Source organism: Magnolia sinica, chromosome 9 (genome assembly GCF_029962835.1).
Source record: "Magnolia sinica isolate HGM2019 chromosome 9, MsV1, whole genome shotgun sequence".
Taxonomy (NCBI): domain Eukaryota; kingdom Viridiplantae; phylum Streptophyta; class Magnoliopsida; order Magnoliales; family Magnoliaceae; genus Magnolia; species Magnolia sinica.
In genome coordinates, this window is record NC_080581.1 from 42,623,777 (window position 1) to 42,647,844 (window position 24,068).

The window sequence follows — 24,068 nt, forward strand, 5'->3', positions numbered from 1 at the left end:
CACTTTCTCATTTCCCGTCGAATTTTCCAGCAATGTATGGGTTTGAATCTATGAAATTGCTATTTTTCATTATATTCTTAGGATTACATCTGTTGGATAGGGATGTAGGCTTAGATCTGGTTGTAATCTTCATCTTGCAACATAATCTAGATTCTGAAGAAAGTATATCCATCGTCTTGGGTGTCTCGTATTTTCTGCTAAGTCGTGATATCGGTTTATCTGCAGATCCCTTGTAGAGCATCTCTGCCGGAAAGCCTTCCTCTTTGCTCTGTCTTTGATTATCAGGTAAGTTCTTCATCTGTTTGATTTTCTGAGCATGATATTATAACTATATTGTCCATCTTAATTGTATAAGATGTTCAACCGCACATACAATTGAATATGGGATTAGTGCACGATAAGAATAATCTGTTTCTAATTCTTCTTGGCATCCACAGTGATGTGTACCAACTTCTTCCTTATCCAATTCTAATATATTTGATCTTCAGTAATTATTTTTTTTTTTTTTGACTTAAATTGAATGAAAAAATGTAGTTATATATAGATTAGTTGAATGATTGATCAACATGGCTTATCAAACTTGTTTTCGTAAAGTCTTTTGCTTTAACAATTATTTCACAAAATATTCACATACATTGTTTTGTAAACTCAATGCTTTTGATTTATTTTGGTCGATCAATCTCAACCATGAATATGGTGGACCCTAATCCAGTCGACAGTTAAGGTTGTACACAGAAGAATATGCATATAATAGCCGAGGCTGGGGGCAGCTGCAGACACTAGTATAATGTATATAGGAGGAAATGTATATGGTGTGACAAAGCTTATGTAGGCACTAGCATATGGTGTATAAGAGGAAACATTCAAACATGGCTTGACGTGGATAAGGTTTGATTTGGTCAAAATCCTAATACAATTAGCAAATACATTGTGTAAGTTACTTTTTAATAAAGAAAACTTTTAAATTCAAAGAGATTCTTCTATTACTAGGAAAGTTAGGTTAAAATTAATAAGCTATAAATCGCAGAAATATTGTGATTAATCTTGTAAGCCTCATTGGATTTCACGACAAAAAGCTTCTTTACTACATAGAGTAGAAACCCTAGGCATGACAAAGCAGCGATCATAGAAGAAAGGACCCGAGGGCTGAGCAGATCGTCTCCCATCCACCTTCTAGGTGCATTTTTTTTTTATCAACTTAATACATATATGCTTAAAAGTAGATCATGTTCCCTTCTGGTGTATAAAAACCTTCATGCATATAAAAGTAATGGTAGCAAAGTATCATTATCAACAGTCAAACCTTTGTATTTCATTAGTAAAAGAAATGATGTTTGGATCTTCTAATAGGTGCATTTTTCAAACACAAGCCACCCAACAGAAAGGGGCAAATAGCCTTCTAAGCTATTACAAATATTTTCTCCATTAGAGTGGAATAATCTCAAGTAGTCGGTTGAATTTTAATCAATAGAGTATCATTTTACAAACTAGGGGTGCACATGGAACTGATAAACCGGACCGGAACAGACCAAACTGTACGGTTTGGTCCGATTCTAAAGTGCACCGATTCCAATTCCGAAAATCAAAGAACTGATTAGTTCGGTTCAGTTCTCGGTTTGGGATTATGTAGAACCGAACCGAACCGTGGAACTGGTCTTGGAACCGAACCTGGAATCGGACCATATACTTATAAAATTTAAATTTAAAAAAAAAAAAAAAAAAAAAAAAAAAAAAAAAAAAACCTAATTCTTCATTCTCTTCGGTCTTCACGCCGCCCCTGCTTCAGTGTTACGCCCATTTCTCTCTCTCTCTCTCTCTCTCTCTCTCTCTCTCTCTCTCAGAACTGTAGAACCGAACCGGTTTTTACGGTCCGGTTCCGGTTCGGTTCTAGGGTGCAAACAGTTCGATTCCAATTTTCCTGGAATGATTCGGTTCCAGTTTCACCCCAGAACCGGACCAAACCGACCTGTGTGCACCCCTACTACAAACCATGTTTGAAAGTTGTTAGGTTGAGTATGTACTCGGCGTGGCCCATCTTTCTAGGCATGTGGCCCAATCAAATCCTATTGCATCTCTATGTGGTGTTGGAGTCAGCACCAACCACAAGGGGGCAAATTGTAGTTGCAATTGCTTTTTCTTTTTTAGTTAGACGTGATTTTCGTTTTACCACATGCCATGCATTAATGGCTTTTATGCCTTATTTACATTCAAGCAGCTCTACCAGATCTTTTGGCATCACCAATTATAGCAGTTGAGAGTGGATTAGGTGAGACCCCAGACTCACCAAAATTTTCTATTGCTTAATTGGTCTTCATGCCTTGAAGATTGCTTAAAATTTATGTTCAGTGATTCATTTATTTTCAATTTTGTTTATGTTTTTGCCCATTTCGAAAGATAATGAAATCTTATCAAAAATGAGAGTCGGAGAAAAAACTGTGATGGCTTTTTAGCTAATTCTTTCCGTGTAATATCCCTACAACGAATTGAATTTTCAATGAATTAAGACCATCTTGTTTAATGAACTCATATTTACTTCTCCTTTTACATAACAAATAATATTCAGTAAAAATAGAGGATGCAAATTCTATATGCTAGTCTTTATACCCCACCTATAGAAGGAAACATGTTGTTGGCATAAATTAAAGTCTTTTTCTTCCCAAAGTGTAGGTGATAGATAGGTGATGGAAAACGAAGATGAGGAAGAGATGGTGGCATTTGTCATTGTTCTCGCAATGGTAGCTTGCGTAGCTATAGTTGGAGAATATTGTCGGGTATATATGTTTAGACAACCAGCACGTCAAGGGGATGATGAGCGGGCGAGGTTCATCAACTCTATCATTCGTACCAGTGACAGGGATTATGTTACTCAATTGAGGATGACTCGAGAAGCATTTGTTTCAACTATGTAATGAAGTACGGGAGAAGACACATCTGTGCGATAGTCATAATGTTAGTCTGGAAGAACAATTAGTAATTTTCCTACACACGGTCGGACATAACATGCGTAATCAAGTAATAGGACACAGGCTCTTACGTTTAGGTGAAACTGTTGGCCGTCACTTTCACCGAGTCCTAGATGCAATTGGGCTACATACTTTTAGGTATCATTTTCAATGAATGGCTCTTTCTATATATAGTTGTTGGTATACTTGTATTCATATTCACTTACAAATCAAATTGGATCAAATCCATATAAGATTGTGTTGGTGCAATTGACAGGACACATTCCTGCTCACCTACAAGCATCCCACCATGCGAGCTTCCGCAACATAAAATGGATCTTATCTCCAAATGTACTTGTTGCTTGTTCATTTGAAATGAAAACTTTATACGTTTTAGCCAGTTGAAAAGGTTCTGCTTTAGATGCAAGGGTCCTTCATAACGCTCTGACACGAACTGATGATCCGCTAATTGTCCCACATGGTAATCGTTGTTCATTTGAACTATTGTCATCATTTTTAAATGTAATTTGTGATTCAACACCTGTTAAAAACATCATTCATTCAAATTTGTAGGAAAATATTATATTGTCGACACAGGATACGCTCATTCGCCTAGTTTTATGAATTCCTACAAAAGTATCAAACGTGGAGAGCGCCCGCGAACATGGAGGTATTCAATTATCGATATGCACAGCTACGAAATGCAATTGAGCATTGTTTCGTAGTAATGAAAGGCATATTCCCAATCTTAAAGACAGTCGTGCAGTATCATTTCGAAATACAAGTGAAAATTGCAATTGTTTGCTATGCTACATAATTTCATACGACTGGAACCTAAGTCGGATCAAGATCTAAGTGATGTTGGTATACCTATGGGGGACATAGAGAGTAACCCAACGGCATACGAGGTATCAACAAATGATGAGAGGCAATGGTTGGTTCGAGTTACTCAACGGGAGAAAGATGCGTGGATCAGAGCGTGCAATGAGATTGCCAAACGAATGTGGGCAAACACCCAAAACAATAGTAGGAATAGATAGGCGTACTCTACTTAACTCTACTTTGCATGCATTCATTAAGAATATTGTTGTTTTGTTTTTTGTAATAGCAACTGTGTGAAATGACAACTTTTTTTAGAAGATGATAATTTGGCTTCAACCACTTCTTTTCTTCTATTCTTTTGATATCGTCATGTATGTTGTTTGAAGTATACAGTTTACAATACCTTCTTTCATAAATGTCTGTCATATGCATAGGTGGGATGTCAGACATCTGGACAAGTCCTACACCGACACCAACGCAATCGTCAGTTAAAACTCAGGTGCTCCTAACTCAATTTTTATCCTGTGAAAAGACAGTCAAATCCCTTGCTGAGCCTCCATCCCGAGCAAAAAAAATCAAATGGACTAGACCTATGGATCAAGTATTGTTTGACACGTTGCTTAAGTGAATTGCATTAGGACGCAAAGTTGATAATGGCTTTAAGAGAGAAGCGTATCAAGCTGCAACTGACAAGGTGACAAAACAAACATATGTTATCGTCAATTGACAAAACGTGCAAAACCGGTTGAGGTATCATAAGAGAGAATATAATGATGTGAGGGACATGCTCACCGCAAGCGGCTTTGGATAGGATAACGAGCGAATGGTCATCACGACCCCTAATGAGGTTTGAGAAGCATATCTGACGATAAGAACATCTCACAACTGCTTAAACGAATGTGCATGCATTATACATTTTGATTTTTTAGTATATCATTGTTGTATTACATTCCTTGCTTGCTAATTAGTTACACACGTTGTTTGATGTAGTCCCATTCGCGAGCTGAAAGAGTTCGGGCAAAAGAATCGAAAGAATTGATGATGTAACGGCTATCATCAGTTCTGATCAGGCTACAGGACATTACGTACAAGGAAGTAGAAATATAGCAGGTTCCTCATTTCGTATTCAACGAGATTTAAACAAAGCACGGACAAACTTGGAAGATGATGTGGATGATACTGTGGATCTATCTGAGTAAAATCTTGGAGACTCGACAGGGAATTATCAACTTTCATCAAATATGTAACGGTCGTCTAGTCATAAGGAGACTGGCTCAAACCTCCTCTGGTATGGTGCTCGGATGTCCTCATCAGTCAGTCTAAGGGAAATCGATCATTCCACAACACCTCCAATCGTACATCTGATTCTGATAATAATCGTAGCAGTAGTTCAAAGAAACGAATGCAACTTGCTCATCCCTGTGACGTACTTAACATATCTCTTAAGAATGTAACCAAATCAGTTAGTGATTTTGGACTTGGCAAGGAGTTAAATTAAACTAGTAAAGTATTGGATATCCTCGAAGAGGAACAGGGGCTAACCAACTATGAGTTCATCGATGTTGGTCAGCTCCTCAGTAGGGACGAGAAGCTTGCATCCTTCTTTTGTTAGTCTTCAACTAGAACGCCGAGTTGAATGGTTAAAGAAAACTCTCCGTGATTTGGTTGAAAATGTAGGCGGTGGTCGTACTTGATGGATACTATAATCTGTCTGTGAAATTTTGAACCTGTTAGTGTTTTTTGGACAACTATTTAGTCGATACCTTACTTAAGCTTATGGGATTTTATGGACATGTAATAACCTTACACTATTTGGTGTGTCAATGGACATTAGTTCTTCATTTTGTTTCTCTCTCGAAGATCACATGCATACATCATTGTTCGGCACATATAATAGAGTGCCCCTTATATCTTATACTAGGCAAGCACTTTGATGTCTACTTTATCATAACTTTAATCTTTCTTAGATGTCTTATGTTCATGGACTACTATTGGGTGTGTATTCATCTCTATTTCAATAGATTTGGAAATCTTCTTCATGATTCAGGTAAACCTTATCATTAAACCATTGAATTGAGATCAGCAAGAGGAAGACCGTAACGCAATCGCAAGTAACTTAATAGGTATCTTCTTCTAATGACATTCATCCAAAAATTATTTATGTTTAGGCTTATAAGTATGTGGTTTGTATACAATCATTATATTTCCATTGTCAACATGTGAACGCAGATGGGTAAGGATAAATATTACATCGTACTGGTTGGTCGTCATCCGAGCATATACTTTCTTGGGATGAGGCATGGTTGGAAGTTGAAGGATATAGTGGCGGTAGACATCGATCCTTCAAAAAATGGAAAGATGCGACTGCTTGGTGAAATTCTAACCAGACTCATAGGACTGCTCCAGTTCTAGGACAGGCCACAACAGTTGAACATCATCATAGATTTGCAGCCCCATGTTGTGATGAGGTTGTGACACCGACTTCATCAAGCAGGTTGATCCAACATATGACCCGAACCATGGTTTCTAGGAGTACATCGACGGAGGAGAGCCCCATGTCAGTTGGTGATAGAGTGGCTGCAATTGTAATTAAGCTCTAATTCAGACCATCCCTCGAGTGCTACTGACCATAGACTCTAGTAAAAAAATCATGCTAATATGAACTGTTTTATGGCTTTATGGTACATGTAGATGGACTCACTTGCTGGTTGAAATAGTTCTGGACATAACTATTTTCATGTCATCTTATTATGTTTTCTAGATTTGGTCAGAAAACTATTGCATCTCAGGTTTTTAATCTTTTATTTTTATAAATAGTTGTGTTGCATATTATCCTAACCTATGACTGTCTACGGCTTGAAGCATCCTCTGCCCATGAGACAACCCCAACATCATGGATTTTGATGCATTGGTTTGGATTCTAAACTCCTCATTTGTTAGCGTGCTTCCTTTTTTGTTGGCTGATCTTAGTTTTTCAATGGTTTTGAATTCTTTCTACTTTTAATTTATAGTCTCCGATTGATTTTAATGCATAGGGTTGAACATGTTCATGCCTATTACAGTTTTGTACCCTTGACATCCTACATTGACGCTGAATTACTTGGATTGATTCTTTTTTACCTTATCATATTGTTTTCTTTTGCTATTTATAGTAAGGTGGGCGTTTCATTCCTTATATTTCTATGACACTTGCTTATATTTAGTACTGAAGAGGGAGAAAATTGAAGTGCCTTTGTCTATATATTTACATGTGAAAAACCGTTGAGATTACATGGGTTTGGGTGCATTGGCTTGAAGCTTTTAGGATTCTCATTTCCTATGTCTTTTTCACCAGTTTTTCTACCTAATTATGATGTTTTAAAGGACATGAATCCTTTCTAGTTTAATTTTTACTCATCATTGATATTAATCCATTTGGTTGAACGGGTTCGCACCTATTACAACTTTTAACCCTTGAGTTGTCTCTTCATCTGTCAATTACTTGGATCGATTCCTTTCGGCAAATGGCATTGTTCTGTAAGTTGAAAAAATGTACCCAAACCTCTCATGTGGCATATATGCAAAGGTGGGAAATGCATTGGACTTGTCTAACAGAGAATACTTAAAAATGAATTGCAAGGATTGAATACTAGGAATTCAAGACCTCGTAGAATGGATTAGCGGGTCCAATGTCTGTAGTTGGAGAATATATATGATTTGGACAAGGCCATTCCGTGTGGCATAAATATGAAGCTGGTATAACATAGTGCCCGTCCCAATGAAGGGCTTTCAGTACCAATGTTGTCATGTGCGATCGCACATTCGCATATGCGACAGTGGCATATGCAATTTCTGCACATGTGATCGCATATGCCACATGTGTGAGAATATGCGATCGCATATGCGATGTATGCGATCGCATATGCGATGTATGCGATCGCATACAGCATATGCGAAAAAAAAATCCACCTTGTTGCTAATGACTTTTCTTTTTATTTATGCTGAAATATTGTGGTTATTTTTTTTATTTTTTCAAAAAAAAATTTCTTTTTATGGGGGTTGTAGTGTGTATGGCATGGATTTGACCCATCCAACCATCACATGAAACACATGTGTGGGGTCCACTGCGGTGTTCTATGCCACGGCCCACATGTGTGGGGGTCCTCTGTGGTGTTTTATGCCATGGCCCACATGCATGGGGTCCATTGTGGTGTGTGTATGGCATGGCCCACCTGCGTGGGTCCATTGTGGTGTGTGTATGGCATGGCCCACATCCGTGGGGTCCACTGTTGTGTGTGTATGGCATGGCCCACATGCATGGGGTCCACTATGGTGTGTCTATAGCATGGCCCACATGCATGGGGTCCACTGTGATGTGTGTTTGGTATGGCTCACTGTGATTCACTGATTTGTTTGTGACGTTTTTTTTTTTTTTAAGTAAGAAGAATGTTTGAAGAAAAAGAGAGAGAGAGAGAGAGAGAGAGAGAGAGAGAGAGATTTTGCATAGAAATATGTGGCTAATAATCCACTTGGACAATCTCATAGAAATTATGTGCAATGCAAATTTTGTGGTCAAAGGTGTATGGGAGGCGTGACTCGCCTAAAGAATCATTTGGCCGGAACCCACAATGGGATAAAGTCATGCCCAAAAGTGACGAAAGAGGTTAAGGAGGAGTGTAGAAAGGCTTTAAAGGAATACCATGATGGAAAAAATAAAAGAAATGAGGTGTTTCGAAATATTGGGAGGGGGATCGACATATCTTTCTAGTTCTGCAAGTGATAGCGCTAGTGTGGGTAATGATGCTTTTATTGGCAGCCAACTTGATAGTGGATCTTCTGGTAATCAACCAATGGCAAGAGCAAGGGGTCATATGGATCAATTTGTTAGCAGTGAGCAACATCAATCCACATTGAATTCAAGGTGGAAGAAGGAAGAAAGAAAAGAAGTATGTAGGGTGATTGGAAGATTTTTTTTTTGGGAATGCGTTGTTGTTCAACCTATGTAATAGCCCGTACTTCTTAGCATTGTGTGAGGCTATTGGAAAGTTTGGACCGGGATTGAAGCCACCATCCATGCATGAGATGAGAACATGGATACTAAAATAGGAGGTTGTTAATACTGATAGTTTAATGAAAGCATACAAAGATTCCTGAAAAACTTATGGATGTTCAATTATGTCCGATAGTTGGACGGATGGAAAGAATAGAAGCATCATTAACTTTTTGATTGATTCTCCAATCGGAACAATGTTTTACATGTCTATTGATGCTTCAAAATCAATAAAAGATCGAAATTTTTTATTTAAATATCTTGATGAAATTGTGGAAGAAATTGGGGAAGAAAATGTGGTTCAGGTTATCACAGATAACCATTCAAGCTATGTGAGTGTTGGGAAGAAGTTGATGGATAGGAGGAAAAGGATATATTGGACTCCGTGTGCTGCACACTGCATAGATATAATGTTGAAGGATATAGGAAAAATGAAAATGTATTCTGAAACGCTTGAAAAGGCAAGGAGAATGACTAAGTTTATTTATGGGCATGGAATTGTATTGAGCATGATGAGAAGCTTCACGAATAATAATGAGCTTCTACGGCTGGCACTGACACAATTTGCAACATCATACCTCACCCTCCGAAGTATTTACAAGCAAAAGAATGGTCTTATAGCCATGTTCACATCGGAATAATGGTGCTCATGTTCTTAAGCTAAAAGACCTAAAGGAATAAAGGTATGGGCTATTATAATGTTTGATTAGAAGTTTTAGTCGAATGTTGCCTTATGTGTTAAGAGCACCATGCCTTTGGTAAGTGTTTTAAGATAAGTAGATTCGGAAGAGAGGCTAGCAATGGGGTTCATTTATGAATTGATGGACTCAGTGAAGGAGAAAATTGCATTTAATTGCAATAACGTAAAAAAGAGATGTTTCAATTTGGAACAAAATAGACGAAAGATGGACTCCTCAGCTTCATCGTCCTCTACATGCAGCCGGGTACTTTTTGAACCCTCAAATACGATACTCAGATAAGCTCTCCACACACCCTGAGATAAAAAGGGGGTTGTTAGAGTGCATGGATAGGATGATCCCCCATGAAGAGCATGCCGATGCTGATATTCAGTTAGATGAATATGAGAAGAGAAGAGGGTATTTTGGCTCTCGCCTTGCACTCGAAACCATGACAAAGCGTTCCCCAAGTAATTTATAATTTTATATTTTGATATTTTCATTTTTATGTAAATTATATTTTTATAATTGGTGAAGTATTTCATTAATTTATAAATTAAACTAATTTGTGTAGCTGATTGGTGGGAACACTTTGGAGATAGAACTCCACAGCTTACGAAGTTTGCAATACGAGTTTTAAGCCTCACATGCAGTGCTTCTGGCTATGAGAGAAATTGCAGTACTTTTGAGCAAGTGACTTTTATACCATTCAATATTCTAAATTGGCTAATTTTTATTTAGTAGATTGGCAAGTGTTTGATAATTGACTGCCATAGATCATCGTATGATCAGATCCACACAAAAAAGAGAAATCGGCTAGAGCAACAAAAGCTCAACTCTCTAGTATATGTGATGTATAAAATGAAACTGAGAGAAAGAAGCATGAAGAGAAGGGCGGCAATGGATCCAATATTGGTGGACCACATTGAATCAGATGATGAATGGATTGTTGAGAAAGAAGACCCTGTTCTCCCAACTGATCCATTATGGCTCGAAGATCAAAATATGGCTTTTGATATTAGTGCCATTACAACTATTCCGGAGTCTGATGATCCAGCTGACGGTAATGCACCATCAACATCTAACATTTCTGAAGGAGTTTGCCCCCCACCTTCCTCAAACTAAAGGAAGGCAACTAATTTAAGTAAGTGTTTATAGTTATAGACTAAGTTACATGAACATTTTTAACAAAGAAAGCAAAAGACCAATGAATCTCTCTTCTTTTTTTCAATGTGTAGGTGGTCCTATGGGAAGATTTCTTACTCCTACAAGAGAGGAAGGAGATATAGGAATGAGTGTTCATGGTGTGGATGATGTACATGCAAATGTAGATGCTGATGCTGGTGATGAAAGGCCTAAAGCTGGTAACAAAGTGAATGAGGATGACGACGACGACGATGATCTATTAGATGTAGATGACCTTTAGAGTTTAGACACTAGAGTCTAGAGACTATTAATTGAGAATTTGAGATATTGATTTTGAGGAATGTGACATTTGTATTGTACTTAATGCTCTTAACTTTGGGATTTTTATTTTGAAGAATGTGACATTTATATATTTTACTTTTTTCTTACTATTTAATATTTATCAAATTTTTCTTTTCTTTTTTTAATTAAAAAATATAAGTATTGTGTAGCTTCTGCTATTTCGTTACACGCTACAGAGGGTTAGACGCTACGCAACACGCTACCACTATTTAAAAGACTGATCCTGTTATACCGTATTCAAATCATGTGTGGATTGGAACTGGCGAGGGATGGGACCTCTCGATCTTGCATGGTTAATCCAGCAATCGATATAGCTTCTCTAGTCCAAGAAATCAAAGGATTTCTGGAATAGGGACGGCTAGAAAATCTGAGAGAGGGTTGGGATCAATTCTCAGATTTTCAGGGTCAATAGCCAAAAAAAAAAAACTAGGCATGGAAAGAGAAGAAGGTTGAAGGGTTGGAAATAGAATTTAGAAGAAGAAAAGAAATTATGGGAAAAGAAGAACTTACCACAGAGAGAATGGGGAAAGGAGGCACCAAGCTTTCATTAAAAATATAATAATAATAATAATAATAATAATAATAATAACATTATTAGGTTTAGGGTAGAAAGCACCCTATTTATAAAATTTATAAAATTCGAATTTAAAAGAAAATGACTAAATTACCCTATAACAAAAGATTTTTAAAAAAGGCACAAAACAAAGCTTTATAAAAAATAAAAAATAAAAATAAATAAATAATCATGCATAACAAATCAGTCTTCTAACTCATCCTACACGTGTGTCCTCCTAATGTGGGGCCTTCAATTAATCCAGGGACACATGTAAGGTCTTCAAAATCATCCTTAGTTGTGCAATTAACCAGATCTTCAAAATAATCCTTAGTTGTGCCATGAACCATCATCGAGCCATAAAGATGTATTCGTCGGCCGCCTTCGTCTTTGATAAACTTTGAAGGGTCTGATGTGCACATCAATGATAGTTGCCATACTAAGTGGAATGCCTTTTATCAAGACTACAATTTTGAGCTCAAATGGGACCTACAAAATAAACTTGACAATGCATCAAATAGAGAGTTGGCTCTTTCGAGTACACTTTTGGTAAAGGTAATCGGGTTTGAAATCAAAATTTAAAATTCAACAAACCAGATCCACTTTTCGTGCCCATTTTACAAAAGATGGAGAAAATAAAGTTGATAAAGCTTTTCTACTTCAAGATGGATAACTCATCCATGAGAATCCACTTCACATTCTAGAAGATTTGTTAGATGATCAAATTGTCTAGGAATTACATGGTGTTGGGGCTCAATGGACACTCCAGGTGTGAAAAGACACTTGAGTTAGTGGAAGATGTATATTATTCATCTCAAATGAGTAGGGTATTATAAGATTTATGAAAAAGGTGTCAGATATGTCAAGGCATGAAGAGACAAGCTCAGAATACTGAATTATAGAAGGGCCTGTCTGGATGCATGAAATTAATCAATTAATGAATATGTAAGTTCATTATCTGTTATCTTCACGAAATTTTAAGTTCACTAATCAGTCAGTCGTTTGGGGTTTTGCTTGTCAAATTCATGATTTTCTATATTTGTTGTTTGGTTGGCTAATGAAATTTACAATTAAGAGAGAGGAAACGTGTCCTATGAAAATCATATATCCGCCTCTTACTGGCCCTCTAAAAACCACTCCAATATGATGATCTTAACCATCCAATCTATGGATATGAAATATTTGGTCCATATTTATTATACTAGAAGAGGTCTTATCCCTAATCTAGACCGTCCATCAACTAGGCCTACCTTTTATTGTCAATCCCTTACAAAGATCACTTTGATAAAATGATACGGACCATCTAATCAATACCTAGCAAAGAGATTATCCACATCTAGTCATTATCCATCATGTGAACCCACCTTTGAATCATACATCCCTTTTGTACATGACCTTGACTTCCATCGTGTGCTACCCACCATTGATTGTTTCTCCCTCTTAAAGTTGCTTTATTCAGATGATTCTAACGATTCAATCAATGTAATAAAGTTCTGATCATTCATCTAGACCATCCATATGAAGGGTCCACATTCGATTGCTCATCATTCTTAAAGTCACTTTGATTGGATGATCAATAATAGGGTAGCTTCAATTGTTGAAATAGACCATCCATGACATGGGGCCTGCAGCTGATTCCCATCCCTCTGAAAAATCATCTTTGATATAATGATTTTAACCATTGATCAGTCAATAATAAATGGCTGGTCCATATTTATTATACCAGGAAATGTCCTATCCATGATCAGGACCCTCCATGTGGGGCCCACCTTTGATCCCTCCCAAAAAACATTTTTAATAAGACGATCCTAACCATCATTAGATCAACAGTTAAGACATTGATGATCCATATGTATTATATCAAACAAAGGTTGTTTAATTATTTTTCGTCATGTGAGGTCCACCTATTATGGCCCATCACACTGAAAATACTTTGATCAGATGGCTTGGAAATTTCATGGTCCATAATTGAATTTACTATACGAATCATTTGGAACTCTCATCATGTGGGGTCCGCTTTGGTAGCGTATATATCTCAAACAATATTTTGAACAAATGATCATAGCCATCGGACAAATGGTTACAAAATGGACATTTTGTTAGGGTGGGAAAACATTCTGGACATTTTGTTGAGGGTGGGGAAACATTCTCGATCTTAACCTTTGGAAGCTCTTGATTTCCCAGCTTCATGACTTGAGGAATTTTAGTTTTTTTTTTTTTTTTAATTGCCAAGTTCATGATTTGTGCTCCTTTTGCTAATTGGGCAATGAGTGAATTTGTCAATTAACATAAAACTAAACACATTATTTGCCAAATTCATGATTTTTGTGTGCATCCAAACAAGCCCTAAGCCTTTTCCAGTTCCTACTACATGGATGCATCTTATAGATTTTGTAATGGTTTTGCATTGGTCGTGGTGGATAGATGTTCAAGGTAGCTCACTGTATCCGGAAGATTATAGCAGCATCACATTTGGCAAATTGTTTTTTCAAGGAGGTGGTGAGTTTGCATGGACTACCTTGTTCTTTTACTTCCAATTGTGCCTTTCCATTTTGAGTTACTTTTTGTTTTTTAAAAGACATTTGCAAGTAACTTTGGAAGATGTTGTGGGAGGAATGGGTTTCAGGTTGCAATTGTCTAATGCTTATCATTCATTAACCCGCAGTTTTTTCTTAATTAAGATAGACAGCAGTTATTAATTGAAATTTGGGTAATTTGTTGAGTTCTGTGGAAGAACACATCAACCAATGCGATCATGTGCACAAGCGGAATTTGCATATAAAAATTCCCCCAATCGAACCATTGGCCATGCACCTTTTGAAGCCACATGTGGGCAGGCACTCACTCGATTTGGTAACATTACCAACACAAACCTGATCTAGAAATGATGTCGAAGCATGCATGGAACATGTTCATCAAGTACAAGTGTGAAAGATCATTGAAGAAAACAGAAAATGTATAAAGAACAAACAGAGGAAGGGAATGAAGACATTATTTGATACATGTACTACGAGACTCACATGGTTGATGATATACTTTTGATTCCAATTCAAAAGATAAGAGTCCTTCGGAAGCCCGTGGATCAGCAAGGAAGAACTTGGGCAGCCTAATGAACATCTCTATCAAAGATCAACCAATTTGTTCGAGCTAGTTGTTAGGTCAAGTCAAAGTTAAATTAGTGAAGGAAACTTGTTACCATGTCAAATCTCGATTTTTATTTTTAGTAAGTTTTGAAATGATTTAGTTTATTTTAGGAGTGTTGAAGTTTATTTTAGGAAAGTATTACAGATTTATTTATTTATTTATTTTGAACTTCTAGACAAGTTGTATGCAAATTTATGTCTATTTTTTTAGATGCCATAGGGTTTGGAAGGTCCTAAAGAGATAGTAGTAGAGATGGGAATGTTTTAGATAAGAATAAGAAGGAGAAGCAAAGAGAAGGAGAGACGGGCAGGCATGCACCAGTCTAAGAGAAGGAGAGACAGGCAGAGTTTTCTTGCCCATTTTGTATTTTATATTTTTTTTATCCCCAATTCCAGACTATTCAACATTGACTAAAAACTATATAAATAAACAACCCCAACCGGCCAAAAACAGAAATTAAGGATTTCTTTTTTCAATTTTGTTCTTATTTTTCCTGATTTTTTTTGGAAGGATTATTTAAATTTTCCTTAATTGCAAATAATTGTCCCAACAGATTGGCTCCTGCTCGTTAGATGAGCTGGTAGAGACAGTGTAGTGTGGTTTGAGGGATCCAGGGTTCAATCCCTAGTAGTGTTACCTTTCAAAAAAAAAAAAAAAAGTCTTAACAGATTATTTTCAAATCCTACCTATTTTCATTGAGACTATAAAATAAAATAAAAAAATCCCAAAAGGCATAAATTAGTTTGATATCAAGTATTAAACCTGTGACTAAAATAAAAGTCCTTCTCACTTTTTGTGTGTACACATTTCTTCCAATTATAACAGATACACATGCAAAACTGACAGATTCTTCTCAGCAAGGAAAAGTTAAGATGCATGAACTGTGAAGGAAAGCAGCAGCAAATTTGGGTGATGAGCAGGGAATCATCTGTTTCAAAATCTTGTAAGTGCTAGTAAGCAGAAGTGAGAACATGACTTCAAAGCATGAGACTGAAGTGGGCACATCAACTAGGTAAAAGGTTCCTGCAACTAATCAAAAACTATAAAATTGTTTAGCAAAAACTACATGATTTTTTGATAGGCGAAAAAATATTTTGACATGAATTTCTCCAAAATGTACCAGAACAGTCTCAATATCATGCACCTTTTGGGAGATAAGCAATGACCTTGAAATCTGATCTTTTATCTTACCTGGAAGCTAGAACAAAGGTAATTGTTAAAAGTTTACTCGAGTTATATGAATATGGTACTTACCAGTCATCACATACTCTGGTGCAGCATAACCATATGTTCCCACAACCCTGGTAGAAACATGTGTTTTGTCTCCCTGAGGCCCAGCTTTTGCCAGACCAAAATCCGAAAGCTTTGCATTATATTCCTATAAAATGAAGCTTCAAATTGTAAAGCCCGAAAGGTATAAACCTCTACGGATTGAAAAGTTTTAAAAAAGAAAAATGACATGTACCGAGTCTAGCAGAATGTTGGACGTTTTGAAGTCCCTATAAATGACTGGTTCAGCACCTCCGTGGAGAAAGGCCAACCCTTTAGCTGCACCAAGTGCAATCTTCAACCTGCTGGACCATGGAAGAGGTAGAGCCCCTTCAACAGTTGCAAGAACATCAGCATGATACTCTTATGAACTAGACTATGATTGATACAACAAAGTATCATCATCATCATCTAAGCCTTATTCCAACTAATTGGGTCCAACAGAGTAAATGCATGGTCAACTCTTCTTCCTTAAAATTGGGCCAACAATAGCTAAAAAATGCCATATGGTGAAAGAATGGTACAAGGAAAAGTTCGAATTTGATCCAGTTCTAGTCCTAAAAAAATGTTAAAAGTTTTAGTAAAAGAAAAAAAAGGTACACCCCAAAAAATTGGGAAATAAAAAGTTCAGGTCCATTTAATATGGTTTTCAGTGGAGGGAAAAAAATAGATATAAATATGATTGTTTGTCAATTAGAGTAGGCATTGATCCTGGGCAAATCCTATGAGAAAGGGAACTTGAGCATGCCATGTAATGCAGTACATACAAGAATGAATTAGTATTCCAATGGGCCCTCAAAATGTTGGCCACAATTAAAGGGTGGTTAGCAGGGTGTTCCGTTGCGGTAACGGTGGGCATAACGGTGCCCACCGTTACTGATACGAGGTGTAACAGTCGTTTTGGTCAGAAAAATCTGGAAAAATATTCATTAAATCCAGAATATTCTAAATATTCCAAATATGCATTCATTTATAATTTTGAACATGTTTATGCGGGTGTAACGGTCCAATCTTTGGTGAGAATGCTAAATCGGGCTCTCTGATGAATTTATGAACCTGAGAACTTGGAATTAACTGCAAACCTTTTATATTTAGTTTTCTAACTATATAATATCTATATAAATTTACTATAATGAATGTAATACCAAAACATCTTATATTTTCAAGTTTTCCTTTTATTTATTGTGCTAGTGCATTGCATACTTCGTGACTCACATACATTTCATTTCAATATATAGATTTAAGGACGTTTGTATCCTATTATGTAATTCATATACTTAACAATTTGATATCATTTTCACCCATTGATCTTTAAAATAATTAAAATTAAATTGGGGTAAATAATGTTGTCGATTCAGGGCTGATTTGGGGACCATTTGATGCCCCAAACTAGCGTCAAATTAATGCAATCTATTGGCACTTATCCCACTAATGGATTGGTGGACATTTATTGGACAATGAAAAATGAAAAATATCAAATGGTCCTATTTCAAAAAACAAGTGTCTGCAAACTAATGGTGAAAATTGTTCAAACAATTTAATTTTGGGATTGTTTCTTAGCAACAATGGTCCCAAAATTTAATTGGTTAATTTTGAGTTGATATATACCTCATGTATAAATTTTTAGGGTCATGTACTGGGGTCCACTCGATTATGTATTATATATCCATGTCATCCATCCATTTTAGCAACTCATTTAAGGGCATTGGAAAAAAATAAGGTAGATCCAGATCTCAGGTGGACCACTAGTGGGCCAGGCAGGCCGCCTCGATGTATTTGTATAGATTAATTGAAATATTGGGCAATAACATAATATATTCTAAATTTAAATATAATAAAAATTGGATTCAGGCAATGTTCAGTTATGGGCAGGGATATACCTGCACCTCTCCCAATCATTAATCAGGTTCAAATTAATACCCACACCCACACACATTTAATTACTTTTTTTTAAACGTTTTTTCCTCTTTTTTTTCTTTTTTTTTCTTTTTTTTTGAAAGGTAAACACTACAAAGGATTGAGCCCTGGATAACTCTCACACACTACACTGTCTCTACATCACCCATTTAGTTACTTACACCCATACTCAGACCATATCAAGCCAGGCTTAGGTACACATTGGGTGCACCTAGCCCATTGCCAGCCATACACGTTTTGGGTTGATTGGTGATCCTCAGACAACTGTAGACAACAAACTCACAAATGGGCCCTCTTCTTTGTACCATGAGATATTCGAAAGGACAATTTTACATGAAGATAAATAAGCATGCAGAGTGCAGACACAGCATGGAGTGACTATAAGACTTCACAAAATTTCTATTTAAAATGTATGCCTTCACTAGAAGGGATCCTCAACAAGACAACCTCTGTTACATGCAAACTGGTGTTTGTCAATTGAGCTTCCAAAACCAGCAGCATAATATTGACAGGGGATAAAGGGCTGTGTCACTGTGTATCCTCAACAGGTTTGCATGAGGCTGAATTTATGAAAATATATAAGAGGCGGGTAACCCCATTACCCCATTGTCTAGGATCTGCAGAGTTATATGATCCGTCGCCTGATAACATGTATGCACTACAGCATCCCAGTTCATGAAAGCAAGGCCATACTTCAATATGGGGAAAATTGATCTGATGGGCCCAGCTGTGAATAAATCACGCCTCAAAAAATGTTGAAGAAAGGGAAACCCTGAGCCTTCAAGTACAATCAGTGGCCTTTAAATAAATGGTAAGGAGAAGTGCAAACAACTGTCCATGACTCCACATTCAATGGGAAAGGGAAAAGGAGATTGGATGGTCAGGACCTTAAGGTCTGGGAATGGTCCAGGGCTTGGTCCATGCAATGGAAAGCTCATCGGACCAGCAATCTGGACCACCGAACCATGGCTCCACTGGCCATTGGTACAGCAAGGTTCAAGACACTATACATGTCCTTGGGCCATGGATCACATAAATACCCTCATCAGCATCTGCGATTTTTTATATTTTATTTTTAAAAGACCCTTCAAGCAACTGCCTGGATCACTGAACCGTGGACCCCATACATACAAACTGAAAACCAGAGAATGCCATGCATATCGTCGGGTTGAGGATTATATATTCCTCGTACATATATGTTCTAAACCAGATACAGTTTCGATATGATGCTGAAGATGGACAGAAATGAGAAACTAACACGTAAAGCAAGAAAGTGTGAAATTATTTTATAGGGTGCCTCAATCCCTCTGTTGTTAAGATTTGTTCAAACCAGATAAAGTTCTCACAGGGAAAACCAGCGGAAAATCAGATACTCACTTCTAAAGAGATGGTTTTCAAGACTTCCTCGCGCCATGAATTCATAGACAAGGAGCCGCTGGTCATCTTCAATGCAGTATCCAATAAGTTTAACGAGATTCGGGTGATGAAGCTGCCCTAGGAAGTCGACTTCCGCCTGCATTTAGAAGATGATTATATAAAACAGCATTCGCTATGGTCGGAAGACCATATATTTCCAATAGAGACTATACCGACTACTAACCACCCATTCCCTGTGGCCTTGAAGACCATCCGGCTTCAAGCTTTTCACTGCAACGGTGACACCCGTGCCTGGTTTTGCAGGGGCCGTTCCATTCTCTTCAATCCATCCCTTGAAAACAAACCCGAACCCACCTTCCCCAAGAATGCTATCAGGTCTGAAGTTGCCGGTAGCAGATTTGAGCTCCTGGAAAGTGAACTGAAGCAACTGGGGGAAAGCTCTCTTCTCGGCAACATTGTCGGCTGGGATCTCAAGGGCTTCATGAGGAGCAGAGAGCTCCCGGTTGCTAGCATTCAGGTACCGGGTCTCAATCGCTGCATTCATCACAAAAGCAAATATTGGATGTTAAAGAAATGGTAAAAAAGCCCAAATCATTCTCTCCAACCACGTGATGATCCAGACCTCCAAAGGGCCAGAGATCTAACAGTAGAATCAAAGCTGGAAACAATCGTCCAGACTATTTACATGAAAAGAGCATATTAGATAGAGGAGAGTCCGGAGACAGGATCGACAGACGCCTTTTCAGGACAAGGGATTTCTTGAAAGGGAAATAAGAGGAAAGCCGATGCAAGGGACGGGGAATGAAACGTGTAAAAGGGAGGGAATGGAAGGAAGAAGGGGAACCTGCATCGTCATTGTAGACAAGATTGGTTCGAGGGAGGGCGTTCGTGTTGGCAGAAGAAGAGGATGATGCTGGCTTCTTCTTCTTGCATGCCTGCCTCCACACTGCCCAGCAACCGCACTTCCGCTGCTCCATCTTCTCTGATCTCCTCCTCTTCTTCATCGACTGTCCGCTCCGCCTTCTTCTTCTGATTGACGACCCATATCAAAGAAGAGCATCAGCATCAGCAGCAGAAAGATCGACCTTCTACATGAATGGTATGGGATGAGATGATTGGAAAGTAGGGGAAAGCAGAGAGAGAGAGAGAGAGAGAGTGAATGGTATGGGATGAGATGATTGGAAAGTAGGGGAAAGCAGAGAGAGAGAGAGAGAGAGAGAGAGAGACAGAGAGACAGAGAGAGAGAGCAATGCAAGGAAGATGAAATGAGTGAGTGGAGAGAGGATTCGTTGGAGATTGTATGCACTATCATCATCACCATCATCATCATCATCACCACCACCACCACCTCCACCATCACCATCATGTACAGAAACAACTTTTCCCACCATCCTTCTCTCTCTCTAAAAAAGCTTTCCTTCTTTCTTTTGCTGCTTGGTTTCTTTTCAATTTTGGGTGGGACACCGTGTCCCTACCCGACACTCAGACACAGTGGAAGCGAGTTTCCTGCGGCACAAAGACGACTGAGGCCCGCTGCGAGATTCGCGCGAAATCCACTCCGTCGGATTACGTAGGGAACGTTTGCGTAAGCCTGTTTGGCCAGTGGAATTAGGTGGGATTAAGGTGGATCTAATAGTAGAAGTTCCAGTAAATGCATGTGTAAGGTCCTTTTCTGATACTATGTTCGGAATGTATGCATTAAAAAATAAATTGCAGGATTAAAAAATAAATTGCAGGATTTACTTTTAAATTTAAATTGCATTTGGATTGAACCCAGATGTAAAAAATTCATCATCTATGGGATTACTAATTCCATCTTACACTTTCCAACACAATGCTCATTTTTCATAGCATACAAAGTTAATTTTAATTCCATCTCACATTTCTTCCAAACATGTCATTCGGAATTTCAAAGCGGGATTAGTAATGCAATCCCATTTAATACAACTTAATACAACTGTCCAAATAGGCCCTTAGGTGAATGGTAAGTGCACTGTTTGGGAAAGAAAATTCACTTCTAAGCCACTTCCGAAACTTCTTAATAATCATTTGAATGCTGGTGAAATTTGGTTTATGTTCTGCTAACTTCAAGTTATTTACATCTTCTCAAACCACATCAAATCTAATAACTCAAATGATGAGATGTGTTATTAAAATTTTAATAAAAACGTAGACATCCCATCTAAAATAAGGATACGCCACTCTTTGAGCTTCAACTTGACTTCAATGAATTATCTCCTACTGACTTGAAAATTATTGAAAATCCAAACAGATCAAACGGAGAGCATACTCGGCACGTGCTGGAGGCAACCAATGGACCTGATCGACTAACACCAAAACCAGTAGCAATTCGGTCACGGTCGAGCATTCAAACTTCAAAACCCCTAAAACTCCCTATATAACACAACCGACATGTAAAAATAGATAAAACAAATACTCTCTACACATGGATCACTATCTGTATTATTTTGTCATTCCGAATAGTGTTGTATTGAGGTGTGAGAGGTCATATCTTCTAAATCAGGGAAAAGTGCAGTCGCCCTTGCATACAAAATGATCATAATATTATTGAGGGGACAAATTCTGACCGATCAGGATGATTTATGGTTTATTAGAAAGGTGGTCAATAATCTTCCTAACAAACTTGAGTTTCCTTTAATCCGAATTATGATGAGGAAGATCGGCCCGTTTATTAAAATCACGCATTGTCGAGTGACTACAATCGAAAAAACGTTGACCACAATTTAAACAAGTAAAACGGGATATGATTGAAGTGATTTTAGTTGCAATGAAAAACTTATCAGGCAACGTTTCCAATTATCCTAAGATCATCAAAAGCAGACTATTGGTCAAATTATGAACAACTGATTTCATATATTGGACGAACGTATTTTCTGCACATCAAACGAAGTTCGATTGAAGTGATTCTAGTTTTGTTAAAAAACTTATTTGATTATCTTTCCAATAAAATTACCAAAAACGAACAAATAACGAAGAAGATATAAGCATTTGAACATTTGACAGAAAAAATAAAAAGTAATAATTACATTATATATATATATATATATATATATATATATATATATATATATATATCTTTAAACGTACAGAAGGTGGGCGCCCACAACATTGCCCAATGCATCGAGTTGTTGGCAACATAGGCCAAACGCCTATAGGCCTTTAGTACACTCGCACACAGGGGGATTTTAGATAGAGAGATTAAAATATAAAGGCGGAGAAATGGAGAGAAAGAAATAGAGCGTGAGAGTGAGAGTGAGAAAAAACAGAGAGTGAAAAGAGAGAAAAATATAGAGAGGGTCTAAGGGTTGGAGTTTGCCTGGAGGTACTACCCAAAGCGTCTTAAGATTTTCAACGTGTCGACATGCTACCCAACACGGGAGACAAAAATGGCCATCAAAGGAGTAAAAAAGCTAAGAATTTATCCATCTCTATTTAATTTGCATTCAACTCCATACGTTTTAATTGCATTAATTAAATCCATATTTTATTCTGCATTATTCTCCATCTTCCATTTTTTAATTTATTTGTCTACCCAGGATCTTAAATCTTATGAAGTAAGGCTAGTTAGCATTTTATCTTATTCACTACATTTTACTTTATTCGCCTACCCAAAGTCATTTGGCATTGTGATATAAGGCTAGATAACTATTTTTTTCTTTGTTTCTGCCTGGCCGGTGCACAAGGGTTATGTGTCACGCCCCAAATTCAGGGACGGACGGCTTCCGTGATGCCCCGAATCCGGTACTCGACTTCCATACACCAAGTCTCGAGTTCGGCGCACCACAAGGAAGATTTTTTATTGAATTTTTTTTGTTGTATATACATAATATAATACCTGAGCATGAAGATTCATGATCAAAATACCAAGCAACACTCTCCATTATAAATCCTGATAGTTATAAGTATAATGCTTTCCAAAAGGTACACGACGTCAACATTGCCAAATCGAAAAATAAATACAATGCATCGAGAAAGCTAAGTCTTCCAAGCTACTCCTGCCCTGAAAAAAATGGAAAATAAGAAGCTTAGGTAAAAAGCCTAGTGAGTACACCCGTGTGTGCAGTGTGTCCTACATGCAAGCAAGACAAATATGCCACAAGGAAATCATGTATGGTGAAAAGCGTGTAGCACGTAAGCTACGATGTCAATGTCAATGCAATGTATATGCATCATAGTAATACTTTGAGTCAATACTACCAGCATCACCAAGTCATATTTTCATTTCTCCTATACCACAGCCATAACCGTATTACACGCATCCGTAATCACATCATCATCATCACATTGTCATGTCATATCATAACTGTATACCTCGGAAAAACACTGTGGTCGACACCCATGTACCAGACACTAGTAATTGACCTCACATACTCGCCCTGCGGTGGATTTCTACCAACTGTATATCATGGAAAACACCGTGGTCGATACCCATGCACCAGACACCAATAATCGACCTCGCATACCCGCCTTGCGGTGGACTTTCACCCGGCATGCCAGTAGCGGACTTCATTCGCGCTTCTCCTTGCTGGCGAGTCAGATCGGTCCCTATTTGCACCTCAACCCTTAAGCAGGTTCGACCCACCTCTTTTCAACCCGACCTCGTTAGTGGGAGTCAAATCCATGACACATGTATCCACTCAGCCCGACGGTGAGGCAACCCTAGCTAGCATCGGGGTTTTGGGACTTTCAACCCAAGGGGCACATCATCCCCTACTATTTCCACACTGTGTCACGTTCATTTTTAGGGATAACCCAAGTCATCATCATAGATGTACATTTCGTCGTCAAGATCCAACTCATGTCATACGGCACGACTGTGGTATTTCGAT

At 37.8% G+C, this 24,068-nt stretch overlaps 1 protein-coding gene across 2 annotated transcripts in view; it reads right to left on the reverse strand.

Moving 5' to 3' along the window:
- Nucleotides 1-20,365, reverse strand: part of LOC131255400 (serine/threonine-protein kinase PBL35-like) — a 34,816-nt gene extending 14,451 nt beyond the window's left edge. The window contains exons 1-5 of one of the 2 annotated variants that reach the window (XM_058256099.1): nt 20,063-20,365; nt 19,442-19,752; nt 19,219-19,354; nt 16,121-16,254; nt 15,910-16,033 (exon numbers count right to left, since the gene is read on the reverse strand). In XM_058256099.1, the coding sequence (XP_058112082.1) occupies nt 15,910-16,033; nt 16,121-16,254; nt 19,219-19,354; nt 19,442-19,752; nt 20,063-20,222 (865 nt within the window). In that variant the 5' untranslated portion in view covers nt 20,223-20,365. The remainder of the gene's footprint in view (nt 1-15,909; nt 16,034-16,120; nt 16,255-19,218; nt 19,355-19,441; nt 19,753-20,062) is intronic. The other variant, XM_058256100.1, reaches the window with a different exon arrangement.
- Nucleotides 20,366-24,068: the final 3,703 nt, after the last annotated feature.